The 19,272-nt window shown below is 41.8% G+C and overlaps 1 protein-coding gene across 18 annotated transcripts in view; it reads left to right on the top strand.

Moving 5' to 3' along the window:
* ADGRL2 (adhesion G protein-coupled receptor L2) overlaps window positions 1-19,272 on the top strand; it is a 126,274-nt gene that overhangs the window by 41,260 nt on the left and 65,742 nt on the right. For all 18 annotated transcript variants that reach the window (XM_008921492.3, XM_018083757.2, XM_018083762.2 and 15 more), the window contains exon 2: window positions 12,553-12,766. In XM_008921492.3, coding sequence (XP_008919740.1) covers window positions 12,553-12,766 — 214 coding nt within the window. The remainder of the gene's footprint in view (window positions 1-12,552; window positions 12,767-19,272) is intronic.

The following is a 19,272-nucleotide window of genomic DNA, read 5'->3' as shown; positions in this document are numbered from 1 at the left end:
AAACCTGCTTCAGGATTTCTTGAAGGATGAGATAGAGACACCAATATAGCTTTTCTCCCTTTTTGGCCTTCCTGGTGTTGAAGCCCTGAGAATTGCTTATGCTCAGAGTTTGGTGTGTGTCCAGCGGCGATGTGTGATTACACCAGAAACAGAAGGAAAAAACAAGTTTGGATATGTTTATAGAAGGTAATTATCATCGCAGAGGAAAAAGACAATGATGCATTGAGCTCTCTGAATGACTTGGCGTGGAGTCAATTTTTAATCTGTTTTGTTGGGCACTTCCCTTTCCCTGCTCGTGTCTTTCATGAGCAGCTTACATGTCCACGAGTGAAAGGAATTCCTGCTCCCAGGAGGACGTGCTCAGGGGAGAGGGAGCACAGGGGAACTGGGAATACCTGGGACCTGCGGGCGGCAGAGGTCACCAGGCTCAGGGTGTTAGCACCAGGAAATCAGGAATGCCTTTCCAGTGAGCACAGCTGCTGTCAGTGATGCTGCAGGGGCAGGGTGAGGCCGGCAGTCCCATTCCAGGCAGTCCCATTCCAGGCAGTCCCATTCCAGGCAGTCCCATTCCAACAGGGAGCTGCCGGTGTGTGCCGGAGCTCCTGGTCCGTCCCAGTCTGCCAAGCCTGAGCTCCCTCCCTGAGAGGAAGAGAAAAACCACTTTCTCAGTCTCTGACCAGAATGCTTGATAAGGCTCCGTGTCAAAAAGGGCAAGATTGGGCTCACAGCAATTATGGCAGAGGCATACTGGTTTCCTTGACAACCAGATTGAGGATTCTTTGTGATTTATTATTTACCACTTCAAACTCTCATTCTCTGATTTAATTAGGGAGAGGGATTTCCATAAGTCCCCTCTCTGCCAAATTTGAATGCCCCCCCCAATATTGCTGTGACCAGCTGCACCTATCCCACGTTGGTGTTTGGAATTTTAGGCAGGTTGCTCAGAACTGCAGTTCAATGGATATTATGTCGGGTAGTGACTCGTTAATCTGCACTTACTAGCAGGGATAAACAGACCTCCTGACCTTCTCCCCCGTCTCCCCAGGTTTTTCAGAGGCAAGGGACTGCAACAAGTGATACTTTTCAATTGTCATTAGAGCCCTGGGAAAGATAAAGTGGTATCTGCAAGTGCCAGTTTCCCTTGCTTGGGCAATTCACATTATTTTCTCCTTGAAGGCTTTATTAGCAAAATACATCAGCCACTGTTGTGTAAACAAAGAGTGTATTTTGATATTTGGGCTTTTACTACTGCCAGTGGGATAGCTGTTTGAAACAGAAAACTTATCCTAAAATGTGGCTAAGGATGGGGAGTACAACTAGTCTGTTCTAACATCACTTGTATTTCAAATATGTATTTCCCTTGTTTATAAAGCATTGACTGAGTTGTGATCTACAGCACCTGGTCTAAATTTAGTAATTCGGAATAGAATTTTGAACACAACAGTATAATAGAGATTTTTATTCAAATGTCACTGGCAAATTTGAATCATTATATATCAAGACTGAAATTGGGTCCTCCAAAGGGCATTTTTTCTTAAAGTACTTTCCTGGGTTGCATATTTTTTTATTTCGTATTCAGCATGAGGAGTCTGCTGCATTTAATAAAATAAAATGAAGGTCATAGAAGATCACTAGTTTTCCCATAATGTGTCTCAGTAGATGACTGGAAAAAAAGGTAGTGTTTGAAATGGGTTGAGGATCTCCCGTGCAGACTCTATAGAAAATTTGTGTCATTTTTTAATTACAGGGAGGATTTCTTTTCTTAATTGTGTTTATTTCACTACATATATAGTCTCTCAGCTGCGCCACCTCGGTTTTAATTTCAAAAGTGTATACACATTTTGTCATCTCCACCTCAGGGAGTTCCTGAAATGAGTCAAAAGGTGTTGCTCTTCCCATGGTGGGGCTGAACGTGGAGCTCATTGAGTCAATAAAAAGACAGTGACCTAAACACTCCTGTGAGTCCTGGCTCCCTCGTGCCCCAGTGCCCCATCAGGCTGCTGAGGGAAGCTGGCTGCTGGAGACACTTCTTTAAAATGGAGTAGCCTAATGAAGCTCATTAAATGCCTTTTTCATTAGAACAAGAATATTGAGTGTCCAGGTTAAATTCTAAAAAATCTGTCCTGCACTCATCGAGGTTAATGACAAAGCTCCCAATGATATTAGTGATGCAGGATGAGAACTTAATTGAGGTAATTAAGATTCTGCTTACCTAAAATTCCCTATTATTTTCAAGTAGATAAAATATTACAAAATTGCTGCTGTGAACAGTTGTATAATGTTGGATCTCAACACATCCTTCAGAGATGACAGCAATTCAGTGGGAGATAATACTGTTTCTGTATTTTGCATTTGAGTCATGCAGTACCCTTGTAAGCTCCTAGAGGCTTATGTATGTGAAAACCATTGTGGAAAATAGGGTTCTTTTTGGTTTTGGAGCTCAAACACTGCCTTTATTGTATATTTAAGGATAACATGGGCCATACCTTGCTGAATCAGAGCGAGGATCTGGAGTTCAAAGTCAGCAGTGGCAGAGATGGCCCTGCAGTAGTAGCTGGTATTGTATAAGTTGCAGAGAACAATTTCATTAAATGCAGTTTGCTTTGTGGTGCTGCAGACTCACACAGTCATTGTTTGGACCAAAAAGAAATGCAGTTTGCTTACTGAGTAGAATAGATGAGATATCCAGCTTTAGTGCCTTCCAGGGAGTCCAAAGCCTGTGTTATAAATGATTATGTCAGGATGCCTAATTTAAATAGTTACCCTAACACCTGCTCATTCCTGCCTTCTTTGGACACCTCTAACCTTCTCCTTCCCCCCTTGGCATCCCCAGCAGATTATCAACTCCCTCCTCAATTAGGCTCCATAATGGCTGCTTTGATCCTGCTCCCAGCTCGCTCTGGAAATCTCCTTGCTTGGGAAGGCTGAGGCTGTGGGAGCACAGCGAGGGATGTGATGGGGTGGGCAGGGGAGGGACCCGGGGGGGACATGGGCAGCATCCCCTGGGACTGGCACATCCCCCCCATCTGCCTGTGCCCCTGAAGGATGGATCAGCACAACACGGGGCTCTCAGTGGCAGAGAGTCGTTTTAGTTGGTGTGGAAAAGAGTAGAGCAGTGAGATCTTCACTGCACAGCTGTCTCCTCCTGGAATATCTGCCTTGGATGCGTAGGGAAAGATTTCTTTAAGAGGAAGCTGTGACCTGGGACACTGAGGCACCATGCAAAAGACATTAATTACTGAGGAAATTGCCTTCCACACCTGTAGTAACAGTGCAGCACTTCTGTCTTGCTGGTTATTGAGTTTATACTTGAGCACCTAACAGTGATTTTTTTCCCTGTGGTTTTGTGCTTTTCTAGCCCTTTATTATGGGTTGTATTAAGATCAATGAACAGCTTTGGAAGCACAGTCTTTGAGCTGTTAGATGTGTGCTTCTAAATTGAAGTAATCAGCAAATGAAAAGTTTTCCTTTCTGTGTTGTGTTAGTGTCTATTCATCCCTTTTGTTACTTCCTAATGTAAATAGTATTAAATACGGAACTTTTATCACATAATTATGGAAAATTGTTTCCTTTCTCTCTTAACACTCAGAGATTTCAGGGATCCTGATTTTTCATTTATTTCATTTGAGCATTCATTAACTGGTTCTCAGAAGCTGAGAGCCTTGCCATACACGTTGTGACAACTGGTGAGGGAGACAGACAAATTCCAGGACTGAAGATCAGAATTCAAACACAGAAGCCCTGAATTTGAGTCCAGGTGGAATTTAACAATCCTGTCCCTTCATCTCCCTTGTCTTTCATTTTGCAATGATACACAGTTCCTTTATAGGTGATGAGCAGCAGTTTGACAGGGTAGAAAAGGTGCATGCTTCTCTTATTTACTCTGGAAATGGGACCTGTGTTGCCATTCTCTACTCCCTGCTGCCCAGGGAGCATGTTAGAACTGTGTATCTTCCTCAGTTATTTATAAAAGTGAAATAATTTTCCTTTCTTCATGCAATTTATTTTTCGGAGGATGCTCTCAAGCATCTGTGTAGGATTATTCCGTGGTTCACAGAATGTGCCAGAACCTTAAGTATGTTGTAAAAACTGTGTCATGTATCCCTCTCCTCTCTATAATAGTCTTTCAGAAATCCACAAATATTTCACAAAAGGCGAGGTCAGGAAGAAAACCTTTCACTCTGGCAGGTATTTTCCAAGATTGCTTGCTCCTCTTGTCTCATATCTCTTTATGGGAACAGTTAAAGTGATGGCACGTTTACCTTGAGGTCCATTCATCACCTGGCTCTCCTTGTTTTCAGAAGGCATGACTGTGGATTTTGGTTCAGCAGTTTCAGCTGCAGGATCTCGAGCCTTTATGTTTCCACTGGTTCTTCTTGCTGCTCCTGAGTCCTCTGCAACGTTTCAGAAGCTGAATGAGAATGCTGAATGAGAGGGGGTTGCTGTGCTATTTGCATACTCATAAGCACTCCTTAAGCAGCTTGCCCTCATTAAAATTAACCGCATCATTTTTCCACTGTAAATTATACTGTGACAATTGACTCCACCCATCATTTTATTGAAACAAAAGAGAGTATATGAACTCTTATATTGTTTCTTGATTCCATTTGTAATGAATATATAATTCTGTTTGTAAACAAGAAAGTGCCCCCTTTGCAATTTTACAGCTGTGATCTAAAATATTGCCATATGATAGCAATTGTACAATAATTAAATCTGTGGTAATTTTTTAGCACTAGGGCTGTATCTGGTGTTTTAAACTCTGGCACTCATATAATAGCATTTTCTTTAAAATGAGCCAGAATTATCGGGTACTTTAGTGAGATGAAATGTTTTCCTTCCTTACATAGGGTAGGCTATAGCCAATTTAAGAAGGCAATGTACACAGGACACCAGGGGTTATTACTGACACCCAGCATGTCACCTGCTGGCATGATTTGACTTCCACCAATGCACATATTCCCAGGGAAATTATACAACTCTTCATGGCTTCTATCAACCTCTGAGGTGACAAGGCTTTGGGATTCTTAGTGATGGGAATAAAAGCCTATTTCTTTTGTCAGCTGGTCACTCTGAGTACTGCTGATGGAAGTTCCTCTTTCTTCCTCTTCCTCTTCCTCTGCCCCTCCTCAACACATGGTTTCCAATCCATGATTGAGATAACTGGAAATAAAAATTGTTGTCAAAATACATTTTTGTAGAAAATAAAAGAATATTTATTTTTATTCTGCTCCTGGTATCCTGTGCTGAGGAAGTAATTCAATGGGAAATCCTGTTGACACAACATTTCTGACACATCAGCCTTTGTGTGTCTTACCTCCCTCTCTCGGAGGTTGTTTCTGATTCAGAAGCTTCTCCTTCCTGACAGGTGGTGTGCTCAGAGAGTTCACAGTGGGTAAACTGGAGATAACCTCCAGGAGGGGGGTTTGCAAAGACCAGGGGACTTACTTGCCTTGAGAAACGTTGAAGATGCAATGTATTTAATGGCGAGAAAGAAAAGGGTAGAGTGCTTTCTGTGGGCTGGCAGAGGATCAAGTGTGTGTGATGTGAAGGAAAAAAGGAAGGAGATTCTTGCAGCCTGAGAACAGACATCTGGCTGGCAAAAGAAAAGAAATATCATTGACAGATGAATGCTGTTTTAAACTGGGATAATTTTAGATCAAGAGGGCAAAGTCTTGCTCTCATGCATACAGCTCCCACTGAAAGGGATGGGAAAGGTGCATGCAGATGAGAATAAAATGTGGTTCTAAGTGAGAACTGAAGAACACGTATTTTTATATTAGATATTTAGACTTTCATGTTTAGATCATGTGATTTCCATCTGCCATATGTAGGCTCTGCTAAAATGCTGCCAGGAACCAGGCTCTGGTTTGGTGACTTTCATTAAAGGAATTAGTGGTTTCTCTCCAGTTTCAGTGTGGCTGGATTCAAAGTGCAGAAGCCCATTTTCACAGTTTAGCATTAATTAGCGCTCTAATGGCAGCCTCAGCAGGCAGGTGAAGGATTAAATGGGCATGAAGACCAAACTGTCTCTTTTCCCCTAGTGGAGATTCCTTCCAGATGGGGTTGGGACTGTGTGGGATGTGTGCATGGCTGGTCTGTGTGTTCTGGCTGATTGCAGGACTGTGTCTGCAGGTCTGTCCATGGAGCTCTCATCCCTCTCCTCTTTCCTCTCCTGCTATTAAGTGCACACACACACACACACACACAAAAAAACAGAGTCCAAAAAAACCCTTTAATTGTGCCACCTCAGAGACACATCCTTGCCCTTCTGAACGAGGGGTGAGAGCTGTTTGGGAGGATTCCCCTGAGCTCCTTGGCAGCCGTGCAGGGAGGGACTGATGCTGTCAGATGGGAAGGCTGAGTGCTGGGAGTGCTGCTGCTCACTTGAGGTTTTGCTGAATCATTCAGCAGGGCGCAGAAAGTAGGTAAGCCCTGGCTCTTTTTTTTTTTTTGCTGAAGAGAGCCTCATAGGGTTATTTTTGGGAATTGCACGGAGGCTGGAAAACGTAGAAGGAAAATTGTAATGAGTTTCAGTGAACCTGGAAGGCAGGACCCGTCCTGGTGTGAGTCAGAGGGTGTAACTCTGGCTCCTCTCCTGAATTTCATTAAGCAGACATACGTACTTTATGTTTATGCATACTGAATATTAAGCATACAATTACAGAAAATTACTTGCAGATGTAATTCTGCTGCTCGCACTGAATCTTGAAAAACATTAAAGTTTGACAGAGATTTTTAAAATTTTAATTTTTTAAAAGACTAAATCATGTTCAAATAAAATGTAAAAAATATTTCTAAAAAGCCTTCATTAGATACTTAAGATTTTTAAAAGCTTTTATTGATAGCAATTCGTATTTCCAGTCTGTAAGAGGTAGGCTTCCAGATTTTAGTCAAGTAATTAAAATATGAAACGTCTGAGAAACAGAATTCTAGAAAGCAGTGTTAAGAGTCACCCCTCACAGCTCATTTATTCAGTGAAAAAGTTGCTTTGCCTCCATGTAATTTAAATGGTCAAGTCTGTTCCTTTGGACTCTGTGCCTCTTTGTTAAAGTTCAGGTAATGAGACACTTCCATGTACCTTGTTTTGCATTAATCTCATTTTTATGAATGAGTTTGCAATAAAGGAGGAAGATGTCTCTCACTAGAAAATAGATTTCCCTCGCTAAATAATCCCTTTTCTCTCGGTGTCCCCTCCTTCCAGCATCTAAATTGCCAAGAATGGGTACATACATAAAATGGCAGAGAATATTTTTGCAGTGATTGCTTCCTGTGCAGTGTGACCCCGAGTGAACAGAGGGGTTTGTGTGCTGGGCTGGCTTGTGGGGCTGCCCTGAAAGAGGAGCTGTGAACTCCAGACCTCTGGGCAGTGTCAGCAGCTCTTACTGTGCCAGTGTAACCTCTTAATAGACATGCTTGCCAGAGTGACTTCTTTCCTTCAAAGATAGGATGAGAAAGCACAGTTGTCATTTAGATTGCCTCTGTCCTTGTAGTAGTTGGTAGTGATCTGTTGACCAGGATTGGATAATTTAAAAGCTGTTTAACAAAATAACATGCTTGTCTGTGTGAAATACATACAGTGCTGAGAGACGGGGAGAAAAGTCTCCTCCGACAGAGTTCATGGGATTCTTTAGAAACTGCAGGATGCTGAGGCTTGTCTGTGGAATTGTAAAAGCTTTGCAGGGCCCATGTTGAGCATTTGCATGATTTTCAGATGGCAGAGTGTGTTCAGCTGTCTCCCTGCACCCTCCCGTGTGTGCACGCATGCACTTCGCTGGAGAGGGAGGGAATTCTCAGCACAGTTTTCGTCGGGCTTTGCATTTGTTAAATATATATTATTGAAATGCTGCCCGGGATGCATCACTTCATCTTGTGTAGAACTTAAATCATCACGTTGCATGATATGGTAAAATAGAAGAGATTGTGAAAGAGACAACTGTAAACATTCTGCTTGAAAAGATGTGCTCTTTTCAAAAGACCTTTCTGTTACAGCCAAATAACACAAGAAGCAATATTTCCTTGCTCACAGAGACATATATATATATTTATTTCTGTAGAGATTTGTTTTGGATTCTCAGTTCTTCAAGTATCTGCATTTTTGAAAAAATTTTGTATTTCCATGTTGACTTTCTCTATGCTTTAACTTTTAATCAAAGGTTCCTTGCTTCTGATGTTGAGTACTGATGTTAGCCTGTTTACATTGCACTATTTTTCCTCTGTATGGGGTGAACATTCAAGTGTGGTGGTGCCTTTTTGCTTTTATCTACCAAACTTAGCACGCTCTCTTATTATTGACAGCTCAGAAAGATGGTATGCAAGTGGGCAGGATGCTGTGAATTATTAACTTTTCTTTGCACTTTGACAAATTTAGGTTATCCTTGTAAAGACAAATAGTTTCTCTGGAGGAACCAAGACAGTAGAATGGTAAATAAGGCATTGCAAACTCAAGTTAAAAATTTTTAGCCAAATGTGAATTTACCATGTTTCTGAAACGTGATTCTGAGTTACAGTCCTTTCATAGAGCTTGTATTTTTTATTTAATATACTAAAATATCAGAGGAAAGGTATTTGTTTGTGATGTTCCCTTTCATTTTGTTTTTCTACGTACATTGATCAATAAAGCATTAAAGAATGTATATTACCACTAAAAACCCCCTCTACCTTTTTTCCTCGGAAACGCGATTTTGCAAAAGCAGTTTATTTTCTCCTCTCAGTAAAGAGCCTGCACTCAACTAATCTGTAGGCAGATATGGAGTGCAGGAAACATATGTTTGCCAGGAAGCTTTCCTATAATCAAAATGGTCAGCAGGACAGAAACAATGCTTTTTCTCATTAGATATTAATCTTCTTCCATTTTTGAAAAAAAAACCAACAAACAAAACCAGTCACATCCAACAGTGATTAATGTACACAAAGAGTGAATCAGAGACAGCATATGGTGCGTGTGGTAAGAGACTCAGTCAGTGTTTGGGTTGTGCTGGAAGTCGCAGCCCAAGCCCCAGGAAGGTCTTTGCAGCTGGGAAGCTGTTGTGTGTCTGGGTGGCAGCAGCAGGAGCCCTGCCAGCCGGGGCACAGCTTGCCTTGAAACCTTTAGCAGGAAGAGGGGGAACGTTGATTTCGGCTGCCAAACAAAATAGGTTTGTTCCAGGTACAGTGTGGCAAGAGCAGGTTGAGTGCAGGTTGGTTAGAAAATGCAGTGCTGAGAACACTCACGGGGAATTGCATTGGAGATCCAAAGTTAGTGGTGACAACATCCATTATTGGCAGAGCCACACACTTGAGCCTGAGAAACTCTGGAATGATGCTGAAGCATTCACATGGCGGTTGCTCAGACTTCCATCCTGTGGCAGTGCATCTGTTTATCGGGAATTATCTCCTGAATGTAAATGAATTTCAGTCCTAAGTCATTGCACCTGTTGCCAAGAGGTATTTATTCCAATCACTTGCCTAAAGCGTGGGGAGTTATTGCTCGACGTTTTATAGCTCCAGAAGAAGCTGTCGTTTCAAAATCATTTGTTCAGAGAGGAGAAAATGGAGCAAAACAGTTCATTTTACCCTAAGCACTGCTATTTGGCAGTATTCACATTTGCACGGCACAAAGCTGCAATATTGATTTTTCGCTCACAGGGCCTCCCACAAGTTCTTTCTTCGATTGTCAGGATTGCAAGATGGATTGAATTACACTTTGCTTGTTGATACACTTATTTTTTCTTTGGTGATAGGAGAAAATTACAAATAAAGCTTCAGCATAAAGATCACAGCAGCTCTGCCAGTGGACTTTAAATTTATTTATTTTATTTAGTTAAAATTCTTTCTGCGCCATAGAGATTCCTTAGAGCAGCATTCCCACCTAGCATACACTGCGTTGTTTTGCTTTATTGCTTTTTACTTTTGCAATGTAACACCTACATTGCAATCTCAGGTGTGTCCTCTGTTGCCTGTGAAGTGATCTAACCTTGCTCTAGTATTTTTTATGTTTGTTCTAATACAGAAGTTCTAATACAGAACTTCTCACGGATGCCTGCAGGGGGAAAAATTGCAGGATAAAACACATTCACAGTCCTTATAGTGGTTGCCATAGATGATGAAATAAGATTTGCAGGCAGCTGATTTCTTTGTAGCAAGCTGCAGAGGTCTCGTGTTTGAATTCAGGATGCTTCCTGGCAGAAGTGGAGCCTGTGCTGCAGGATCCGTGAGGTCGGTGCCCGTCACAGGGAGCTCGGTGTGGCACGTGCTGCAGCCGTGCCCTGCCCACCCTGCCCCTGCCCTCCTGCCCTGGTCAGACACCCCTTTGGGCAGCTGCAGGAGCTGCTCCCCTCCTTGCTGATGGAAACCTAAGGAGTCTGGGAGCAGTGGGCTCCTTGGCCAGGCCGTGGTGGTGCCACACGTGGTGAGTGCAGTGCTGCCAGCTGGAGGGGTGAGCTTATCTGGACAGCACTAGAGCTGACAGGAGGGGGGATGCAGCAATGGCAGTGACTAGTGGCATTACATTGGGTCCCCCCCGTGGCTGTCACGGTGGTCACTGATCAGAGGAGCTGCTGTGTGCCCATGGTGGGGGGCTCTGCTGTGCCCTCCCTGTGCCCACCTCACGCCCTCGCTGAGCCAGGAGCAGCCTCTGCCTTCCTCGTATTAATTTGCTGCATGGGAGGAACATGGAGGGTGTAAATGTGACGGATTCGTGTTTCAGCTCTTCCCAGCTTTCAGCTCGTGACACTTCAGCAAGCCTCTAATAATAGTGTGTGTTATTGCTTGTGGCATGTGTGGCTGAACTGGTGGCCAGGAGTGAGCTGGGGATGGCACTTGGTGCTTTCCCAGCTCCCCCATCAGCAAACCCTGAAACGTGCTGGCAGGGTAACAGGGCTGCTTTCACGTAGGAGAGGATCCCACAGAATGTTAGGTAAAGGCAGAGCTGGTCACTGTGCTCTTGCCTTTTGCTTCCCCCATGCCAGGGGAATCCACGGCCAGTGCAGGAGCTGCTCCTTCTGGAACTCACCGGTTCTTCTGAAGTGGGGTCACACCAGCCCCTTGTGTCAGATCATACACAAGGGGTACAAAGGCTGGTGCTGGTGCCAGGGGAAGGCAGGGACATGCAGGTACTGGAGGGGTGGATGGGGGGATTGGCTCTATCTGGCGTGATAGTTATAAAAAACTTTATTTTTGCAGCCTGAACAGATAATCATCTTCATACGGTAGGAGTTTTAATCCACAGATCATTAATTCAATAGAAAAAGTGACAGCCTCTGGTTCATGTGAAAATTTCCTATCAAAGGGTTATCTCAAGTTGTCTTGTGGGTTTTTTAGATCTTATTTCCCTGCCTCTTCTAAGAAAAGTTTATTTTCTTTGCCTTCAAAACACCGTAGAGCTCCAACTTTCCATATGTAGGAGCTGTTCCTCTGTGCTGTCACAACTGGTCTCCAACAACCTGCACTGAAATATTAATGGCCTTGTGCTACTGTGTTACAAAGACATTTTTAAAAAATAGGAAATATCTATAATTCTAGTAAAAATTTAGGAAGGATTTACTATTTTAAAGAAATAGGATTTTGGCACTACCATGTTACCCAGCTTGTCTTCCAAAAGGCAGTAATGCACACAGATTTGTAAGAAACAGGAATACTCTGATAATAATCCATCAGTAACTGTGTACAAGAAACTGTAGTATACAGATAGTTTTTCTTCTGATGTAATATATTTTTTGCATAAAGAAATGTCTCTAAAAGACTAAACACGTGGATGAATAGCTGAACCTTGTTTTGTTTCTAAAGTATTTTATACTGCTTCAGTAGGGAAGTTACTTATTTTTAGAAATTCTCTTATGTAGAAAAAGCATTTTAAAAATGAGAATTCTGTGAAACACATGTATCATTTTTGGGAGGGGGAGATATTGTTCAAATCTGCAATTTGTGGTACTAGTCGCTGCTATATTTTTTCAAAATCTTTTCTATATGTGGTTTGATTTATGTAAAAGACATGGTGAGGGGCACTGAAGTTCAACCAGGTATCAGCATGTCTATTGGATCAAGTCACAAAATAGCTAAGCAAAAGTAACCAACTCTTCCTGGAGAGAGTGAGACGCAAAGTAAGAAAGACTAATGAAGTTGGAAGTTGGAACTATGGCTTTAGTTTTTTTTGTGGTTGTTTTGTTTTCTTTTTTTTAAAATCACTTCTGCAAATCCTGCCTGCTCTGCTGCCTTCAGACACAGCCTGCCTGACTGTGCCCAAGGAGTGGAGACAGGAGCAGAGAGAAAAGAGGTGGGCAGTGGAACGTGCAGTGTAGTCATGCAGACAGGCTCCACTGTCTGCCTGCACCAGGATTAGAAGCAGTGACAAGGAACTTCCTCCTTTCCCAGATTAAGGACCCAGCAGTGATGCAGGGATGTGACAGTTCCATGAAAGATGCTCCACTTGGTGTGGTGCCAGGTCAAACCGCGTAAGGGTGCCCTGCCTTCAGCACACTGGTGGAGTCAGTGCTGGTGTGACAGAAAAGGAGGAGTCCAGTGCCATTTATCCTTTGGGTTCAATCCCCTTTTCCCCTTTCTCCCCCTCCTTAGGTTTCAGCCGGGCAGCACTCCCGTTTGGTTTGGTGAGGAGGGAGCTCTCCTGCGAAGGTTACTCCATCGACCTGCGGTGCCCGGGCAGCGATGTCATCATGATAGAGAGTGCCAACTACGGGCGGACAGACGACAAGATCTGTGATGCTGACCCCTTCCAGATGGAGAACACGGAATGCTTCCTGCCAGACGCCTACAAGATTATGACACAAAGGTAAAAATACACAGAACATGTTGAGGACCAGAGAGGAGAAATGCCTGAATTGATAGAGAGAGTTATGTACTGTAGAACTACTGTATCCTGAAGGAAGTGTTGAGTTGCAGTTGCCACTTTGCTATTCAGGTAGTATTATTTCTATCTAATAATATTAAAAGGAAATGTATACTACCAGTTGCAATAAGAAGGGTTGGGTTTTTTTTCCCTCCTTTTGTGAGCAAAGGTTAAAAGGCAGGAAGATAACTGCAAAGAGAATAAAACAGTTCACTTATTTGGAGATTCCTTATCTCCTTGTCTTTCAGGTGGTCAGACAACCCTCAGAATGGTACCAAATGGCTACTGCATTTTTCAGTAAATGAAGTAAATCACTGCTATAGTTCCCACCCAAAAATGCAACCAGTGGAAAATGTCAGAATGATTGCCTGGCAGGATGATTATATGTCATTGTACACGTGTGTATAAGCATACATGTGCACATAAGCACAAGTTACATTCTCTCAGTGACAGCAGTTGTCATTCAAAGACAGGAGAACCAACAGAACCAATTTAGGTAGGGAAAGACTTCTCAGATCATCAAATCCAACCATTAGCCTAGCACTGCCAAGTCCACCTCTAAACCATGTCCCCAGGTGCCAGTAAAAGTAGTTTTAGTGCAAAGGCTGCATCAGAGCTCAGACTCACAGACAGTCCTGTGCTAAAGGCCATGTGCAGGCAGCAGTCACCTCGTGCTGACAGTTGTGGAAATGTCAGCACAAATCAGTCCCTGGCACTGCTGCTGCCTTAAACTGCAAGCCTGGAGAAGTTCAGCCTTGGTGGGAAGTTTTCTTCCCAGTGCATTTTTTCCTAGGGTGAGGAATCTGAACGAAAAGGAGATGGGAATAACCTGGGAGCTTTCTGTGCATGTACACAGATGTGTCAAGGGAAGTATGCAGGTTGTCCTGCGTGCTGTGCTTCATTTCCTCTGCTCTGTTTGGACCTCAGAACACTCACTAACACAGAGTCACCTCTTCACATAATCTTCCATTTCAATTCACCAATTCACTCAAGTTGTCGTGAGTGGGACTCTTAGAATTTTTTATTATTTTTATGTGAATATGTGGATGTTTTCTACTTCTGTAGTCAGATATTTCAGACTTCAATTTCAAATGCTGGAGGTAAATTAAGGATATCAGGCCTTTTATTCTTCTTCAGTGTTGAACCTGTGGCTTGTTCTGTGATCAGTAGGGAAAGGCTCCATTGCTACATTAGTAAAAAGGTAATATAACTTCTTTAAATCATGTTTGAATTATCTTCTTGTGGTTCTACTTCGTAGTTGTTAATTAGATCAAGCCAGATTTCCATTGAGACTGCAGCAGCAGTGTCATCATCCTCTAATCTGTCAACTCCCTTTGAAACCACCTTCAATTGCTTTTGTAAATGTAGTGCCTCTCTGTAGACTTCCTTGTTGTGTAAAATGCATGTTGTGTTTTGATCAAAGTCTTCCTGATGTTCACTGCAAATATACAGATTAAGGTAGTCAGAGACAAATACAGAGGCACAATCTTGCTTGAAGTGACATCAGACTGTTACTGGAAAGCTGAAATTTCAATCCTTCCCTTTCAGTTAATCAACTCTAAGGTTATGATAGCAGAGAGTATTTTTGAACATCCCCCATCTTCTACTCTTATGCTTTATTCAACATTAAAAGGAAGCTGTGATCACATGTAGGACATTGGTTCAGATTATCTATGCTCAGAGAGTTTTTCATTTTTGTTCTCTTTTTTTTTGTCTGAGCAAATGGCAAAGATCATTTGACACTTTGCTTTCTATTTTTGTCTGGCATTTTTAGCAATTTGCAAGTTTGCTTTCATAGTTTTCTTTCTCAGAACCTGTCATTAAGTAGAAAAGCTGTTTCTTGTCTTGCTTAATCTTTTCCAAAATTGCTCAATTTGTGCTGTATTGCAAGCATAGGAGAATGTTGCAAATTTCTTATGAAATATTAGAAGTTCTTGTTCATTTATTTATAACTACATTGGTGATCATAATTTTTTGTTGTCTAAGCAAACTTTTGTTTGGTGCTCAGCACATGTCCTTGATCTGATGTATAAAAGTAACACATCAGCTGTATTTTAATGGCAGCAATTGCATAGAAAAATCTCACCTGAAGGACTAGCAGATTCATTGATTTTCCTTTTTTTTTAACTGATAGAAAGAAAAAAAAAACATTTGGTGACAGGGAAAGCTTTTCTTCCCTGCCTTTATAAATAAGCAGCAATAGTTTCTCTGTTGCTACTTAATCTTACAGTGTTTACTTTTAAGGACTAATGACATGTTTTTGTCAAGTCAGCCGTGTCACCACTGCATTTGACCACTCAATTCAGTTTAGACGTGCAGTTAAATGTAGTTCCACGGCAATTATTAAATACTCATCATTCACTTGCAACATCACTCCACAGCTTTTGCACAGCAACTCCATTTACTGCAATTACGAGGTGAAAACAGTGGCTTAATGAGATCAATGCTGTGAAATCTGAAGATTGAAAAATAAGATGAGGTTTCCAGTTTAACACAAAGCCATGTAATCACGTGCCCTGCTCCCCTTCCAGAGAATTTGAGATACTGGCACACACTTTGCCAGTGCCCACTGATGCATCAGCTCCTCTTTCTCAGGGTGAGCTGCTACTTAATCTTTTCTCCTTCACCCTTTTCTTTCCTTTCAGGAGTTCTTTCAAAAGATTTTTAGCTTAATGCTTTCCTGGGAAACCTGACTGGAACACTAATGACTTCGTTGCTTTTCTTTTACTTTTGTAAAGTAGTTATTAAATTTTCGGTCCCTGATTGAAATTACATCCCAATTATTCCAGAATAAAGTCTTCCAGATGTATTTAGGTTCTATGTAAACTTCAGACTGGCATGGTTAAAATTAAAGCTTTGAAGAAAGAGACTAGACCTTTAGAAAATCCTTCTCCTCTCTTACACTTCTCTGATAATTAACCCCAGTGTTTGCATACCGTCAGGTTTGAGAGATCCTACCACGTGCTGAAGTTCAGTAGAGAAATAAGCTTATTTCTAGAATATTTGGTGAGCAAGTAGCATAAGTGAGTGGCAGAGGACCCACGTTTCAGGGACTTAGATCTTAAAATAATCAGACTCCTCGGTGCTCCACTGTCCTTTAGCAGGGACAAATCTCTGTTTCCTTTTCATTTAAAACGAAATTAAATGAACAGGGAAGCAGAAGATGCAAAGCAGCCTGAGGAAATTGCTCTGGCTGCTTGCTCATAAAGTGCATTTGTGTGGCTGCAGCAGAAACTGTCACGGAACTTTGAAGTCGATCAGGGTAACTAGTCCTGCTCTTTGTGGGCATGGCAGGGATTTGGCAGTGAACAGGATAAAATTGCCCTGTGCCCTGGCCTTAGATCCTGTCCGTGGCAGGCAGAGTGCAGGTGGGTCGTGGGAGCTGTGTACAAAAATCCTGCGTGGTCATCAAGAGTTTCTGCCTCCAGTGCCAACTGCAAAGGACAACAGGTTTTTGTTAGGACAGGCACTGAAGGGTTACGTAGATACCACAAAGTGTCAGCCTTTCTGTTTTATTAACTTAAAATAATAACAGATATTTAAAAGTGCTTGTAAATACATAATTAAAATTCATTTCAAATCGAAGGCCTATAGTGTATGTCGTTTTATAGTGGAATGATAAGATGCTAAGATGGATTTTTGCATGCTGCCACCTTTATTTTAAATTTAAAATAGTGGTTATTTAGTAGGAATCATTTTTCCTAGTCCTAAATTTTTTGTTTGGCAAAAGTTCATGTTTATTTATTATTGTTATTTGTTGTCACAGTTGGATATGATAACTGTCTTTATAGTTCCAGGACAGTGCAATTAGATCTTTTTTTTTTTTTTACCTGCAAATTTTAAATCTTGATGAATACCATATTTAAAAAATGTCAGGTCTCTTCCAATCTGTACACTTTATTTTTTGAACAGCTTCTAGTTATAGCTGTTGTTGGGACTAGTAGAAAATTAATGGTTTGTATTTAAAGAAAATGCAGTCTATTCACTCTTAATCTATGAAATCATTTACCTAGATGCAAAATTCAAGCATTTACTCTTGACAGTCAAATTAATGTTAACTTCATAAGAAAACATTGTTCCCCTCCTAACAGAGGCTAAAATGCCTTGAATTTTTAATTTTTTTTTTAAATGCTCTGATACCAAGAGTATAGTTGTAAACATTAAAAAGAAGAAAATGCAAAATGTTTAAACTTCCTTTACAAGCCATGTGAACATCCACATTAGAAAAAAGTAATCTCACAGTTGGTATATTGAGTTTATTTTTGAGCTGCAACAGAAAGGCAGTTGCATCAATTCTGCACTGAAATGGCCTTTAAATTCTATTTTCATCTATTTATACTATAATTGTAGCTTTATGTGAACTTTACATTTTTACTAAACGTAATAAATCACTATCATTTTGCTTTTTAAATTTGCACCAACAAAGCAAGCCTCATTTTCATAGGTAACGTTAAATATAAAAATGCATCAGGTATAATAGATGAAATTAGGGAACTGTAATTTTTTCAAATACCCTTCCCTTTTAAACCATTGTTGCAGAAAAGGATTAAAAGAGGAATAAATTCTCTTCAGCAGTGTTTGCTTTTCCTGTGGCACGTCCCCTGTCCTATCTATAGCCCAGGCCACACATGTACCTTCAGTTATTCTGTCTGTGGTGACCCCAGGGAGCAGTTCTAGTTTGGGTTTTTGTTACCACCAACTTCCCTCCCATGGCAATGCTCTTAACCTGCCCTGTCCATCACCCCTCTGCCAGACAGCTGCACTGAAGCGGGGGTCTCCAGAATGTCAGGGCGTGCCTCCTGCCCCACAGGGTGATCAGGGGAAGCTGGAGGAAGCAGCATCATATCCATTCCTTCTCCCAGGACTGATTTTTTTCTTAATCCATCCCATGGGAGGTTGGGAGAAGGGAGGCATTCATTCTTTTCCACCTAGTCATATATCCAAGAAATACATAATTTTGAAAAGTCCTGTATGTAAATGAGTCAGACATTTTTGAAAGAAAACAACTTGAGTTCCATTCTGAAGAAGACCCATCTTTTGGACCCTCTTTCCTGTTCCTGCTTGTCGGGTCCTCAGAGAAGTTCTGTCACACCTCAGTAGTGTCCTTCCAAGTAAAATCAAGTTTGGTCTGTTCCATAATGTCAGTGAATAAAGAAAACCTTCCACAGACTCCAGGCTTGGGTGGACAGTGGGTAAGATGCCCCGTGATGATTCTCACTCATGGGAGCAAAAAGGTGTGCCCACAAGCAGGCAAAACCTGCTGTGGGGTCACCTGAATTCCAGCCTTTGCAAGACTTCCATAAAAAGCATTTCAGTACCTCCTTCAAAACAGTTCCCTCAGCCAGGGCCCAGGGTTGATTCCGTGTTTCAGGTTTGCATTTCGTGGTGTGACCTACAACCTTGCCACGGGTGGGTTTTCCTTGCTGCCACTCAAACAGCCTGTGACTGAGAGGATGGCACACTGCACTGCGGGGTCTGCCAGGCTTAGGCAAGGGCTCTGCTGACCCCTGCTGCCATCCTTGCTTTTTCCTTTCCTTCTCCTCCTGCAGCCGAAGGTTGCCTCTCTTTGCTAGTGTGGTGAAAAGCGTCTCCCAATAAAAGGGGCACCTTGTCTTTTTCTGCTCTCTGGTGATGAAGAGCTTGCCTGTCTGTTCTTTTTGTGTCAGGGAGATCCCAGTGCTGATGACAGGGTCGCCCAGGCTGTAGTGGATGGGTACACTCTGTGGCAGTGATGCTGATCTCACATGGTTACCAGGTCCTTCCTTTGCTTTGGGGTGCCAGTGCTTTCTGTTCCAGCTGCCTGACAACTGCTTCACAAAACATTTACCAAACAAGATTATCAACATTAGATAGCTTTTTGTAAGCACCCTTTTAAATGAAGACGTCTAATCTGGAACAGACATAGGTTTTAGTACAGCAGCCAGCCCTGTGAGTATTTAGATGCAGCAGAAGCTTAAAATGCTCTTTATTTTGAAACTGAGCTTTTCACAATACCGAACCATGGCCAGATTGATTTTTGTTTTGTTTTGTTTTCTGTGTGTTAGTCACAAGACTTTGTTATGACTCAAATATAAAGAAAAAAGCAGAAATACATGTAGCCTGTTTTCATGAACGAGGCATAATCACAGAGCCTGGAATTTTCGTGGAGCATACTGCTGAAAACAGGAATACCCGTGACTGAGAAGAACCTTATCAGGCATTGTACATTTTCACTATCATTAATTCTTAATAGGAAAGTAGTAGGTCTAGTCTTACTCATTAAAAATAGGGGGTTTTATTAATGGGGTTGTTCTATCATGGCATTACTTAGTAAATTAAATACAAATCCTCATATTATGAGGTACTGAGCAGTCAGGTGAGGGGAAATAGCTGTCAGTGGTACTTGATCATCTTTTTGCAGCATGTTCTATTTTAATTTTCTGCAGAAGAAATTACATTGCACACGTGCA

Source organism: Manacus vitellinus, unplaced genomic scaffold, assembly GCF_001715985.3.
Source record: "Manacus vitellinus isolate BGI_N305 unplaced genomic scaffold, ASM171598v3 scaffold_67_pilon, whole genome shotgun sequence".
NCBI lineage: Eukaryota > Metazoa > Chordata > Aves > Passeriformes > Pipridae > Manacus > Manacus vitellinus.
Note: the sequence above shows the minus strand (reverse complement) of the source record. Positions and strands in the feature narration are given on the sequence as shown.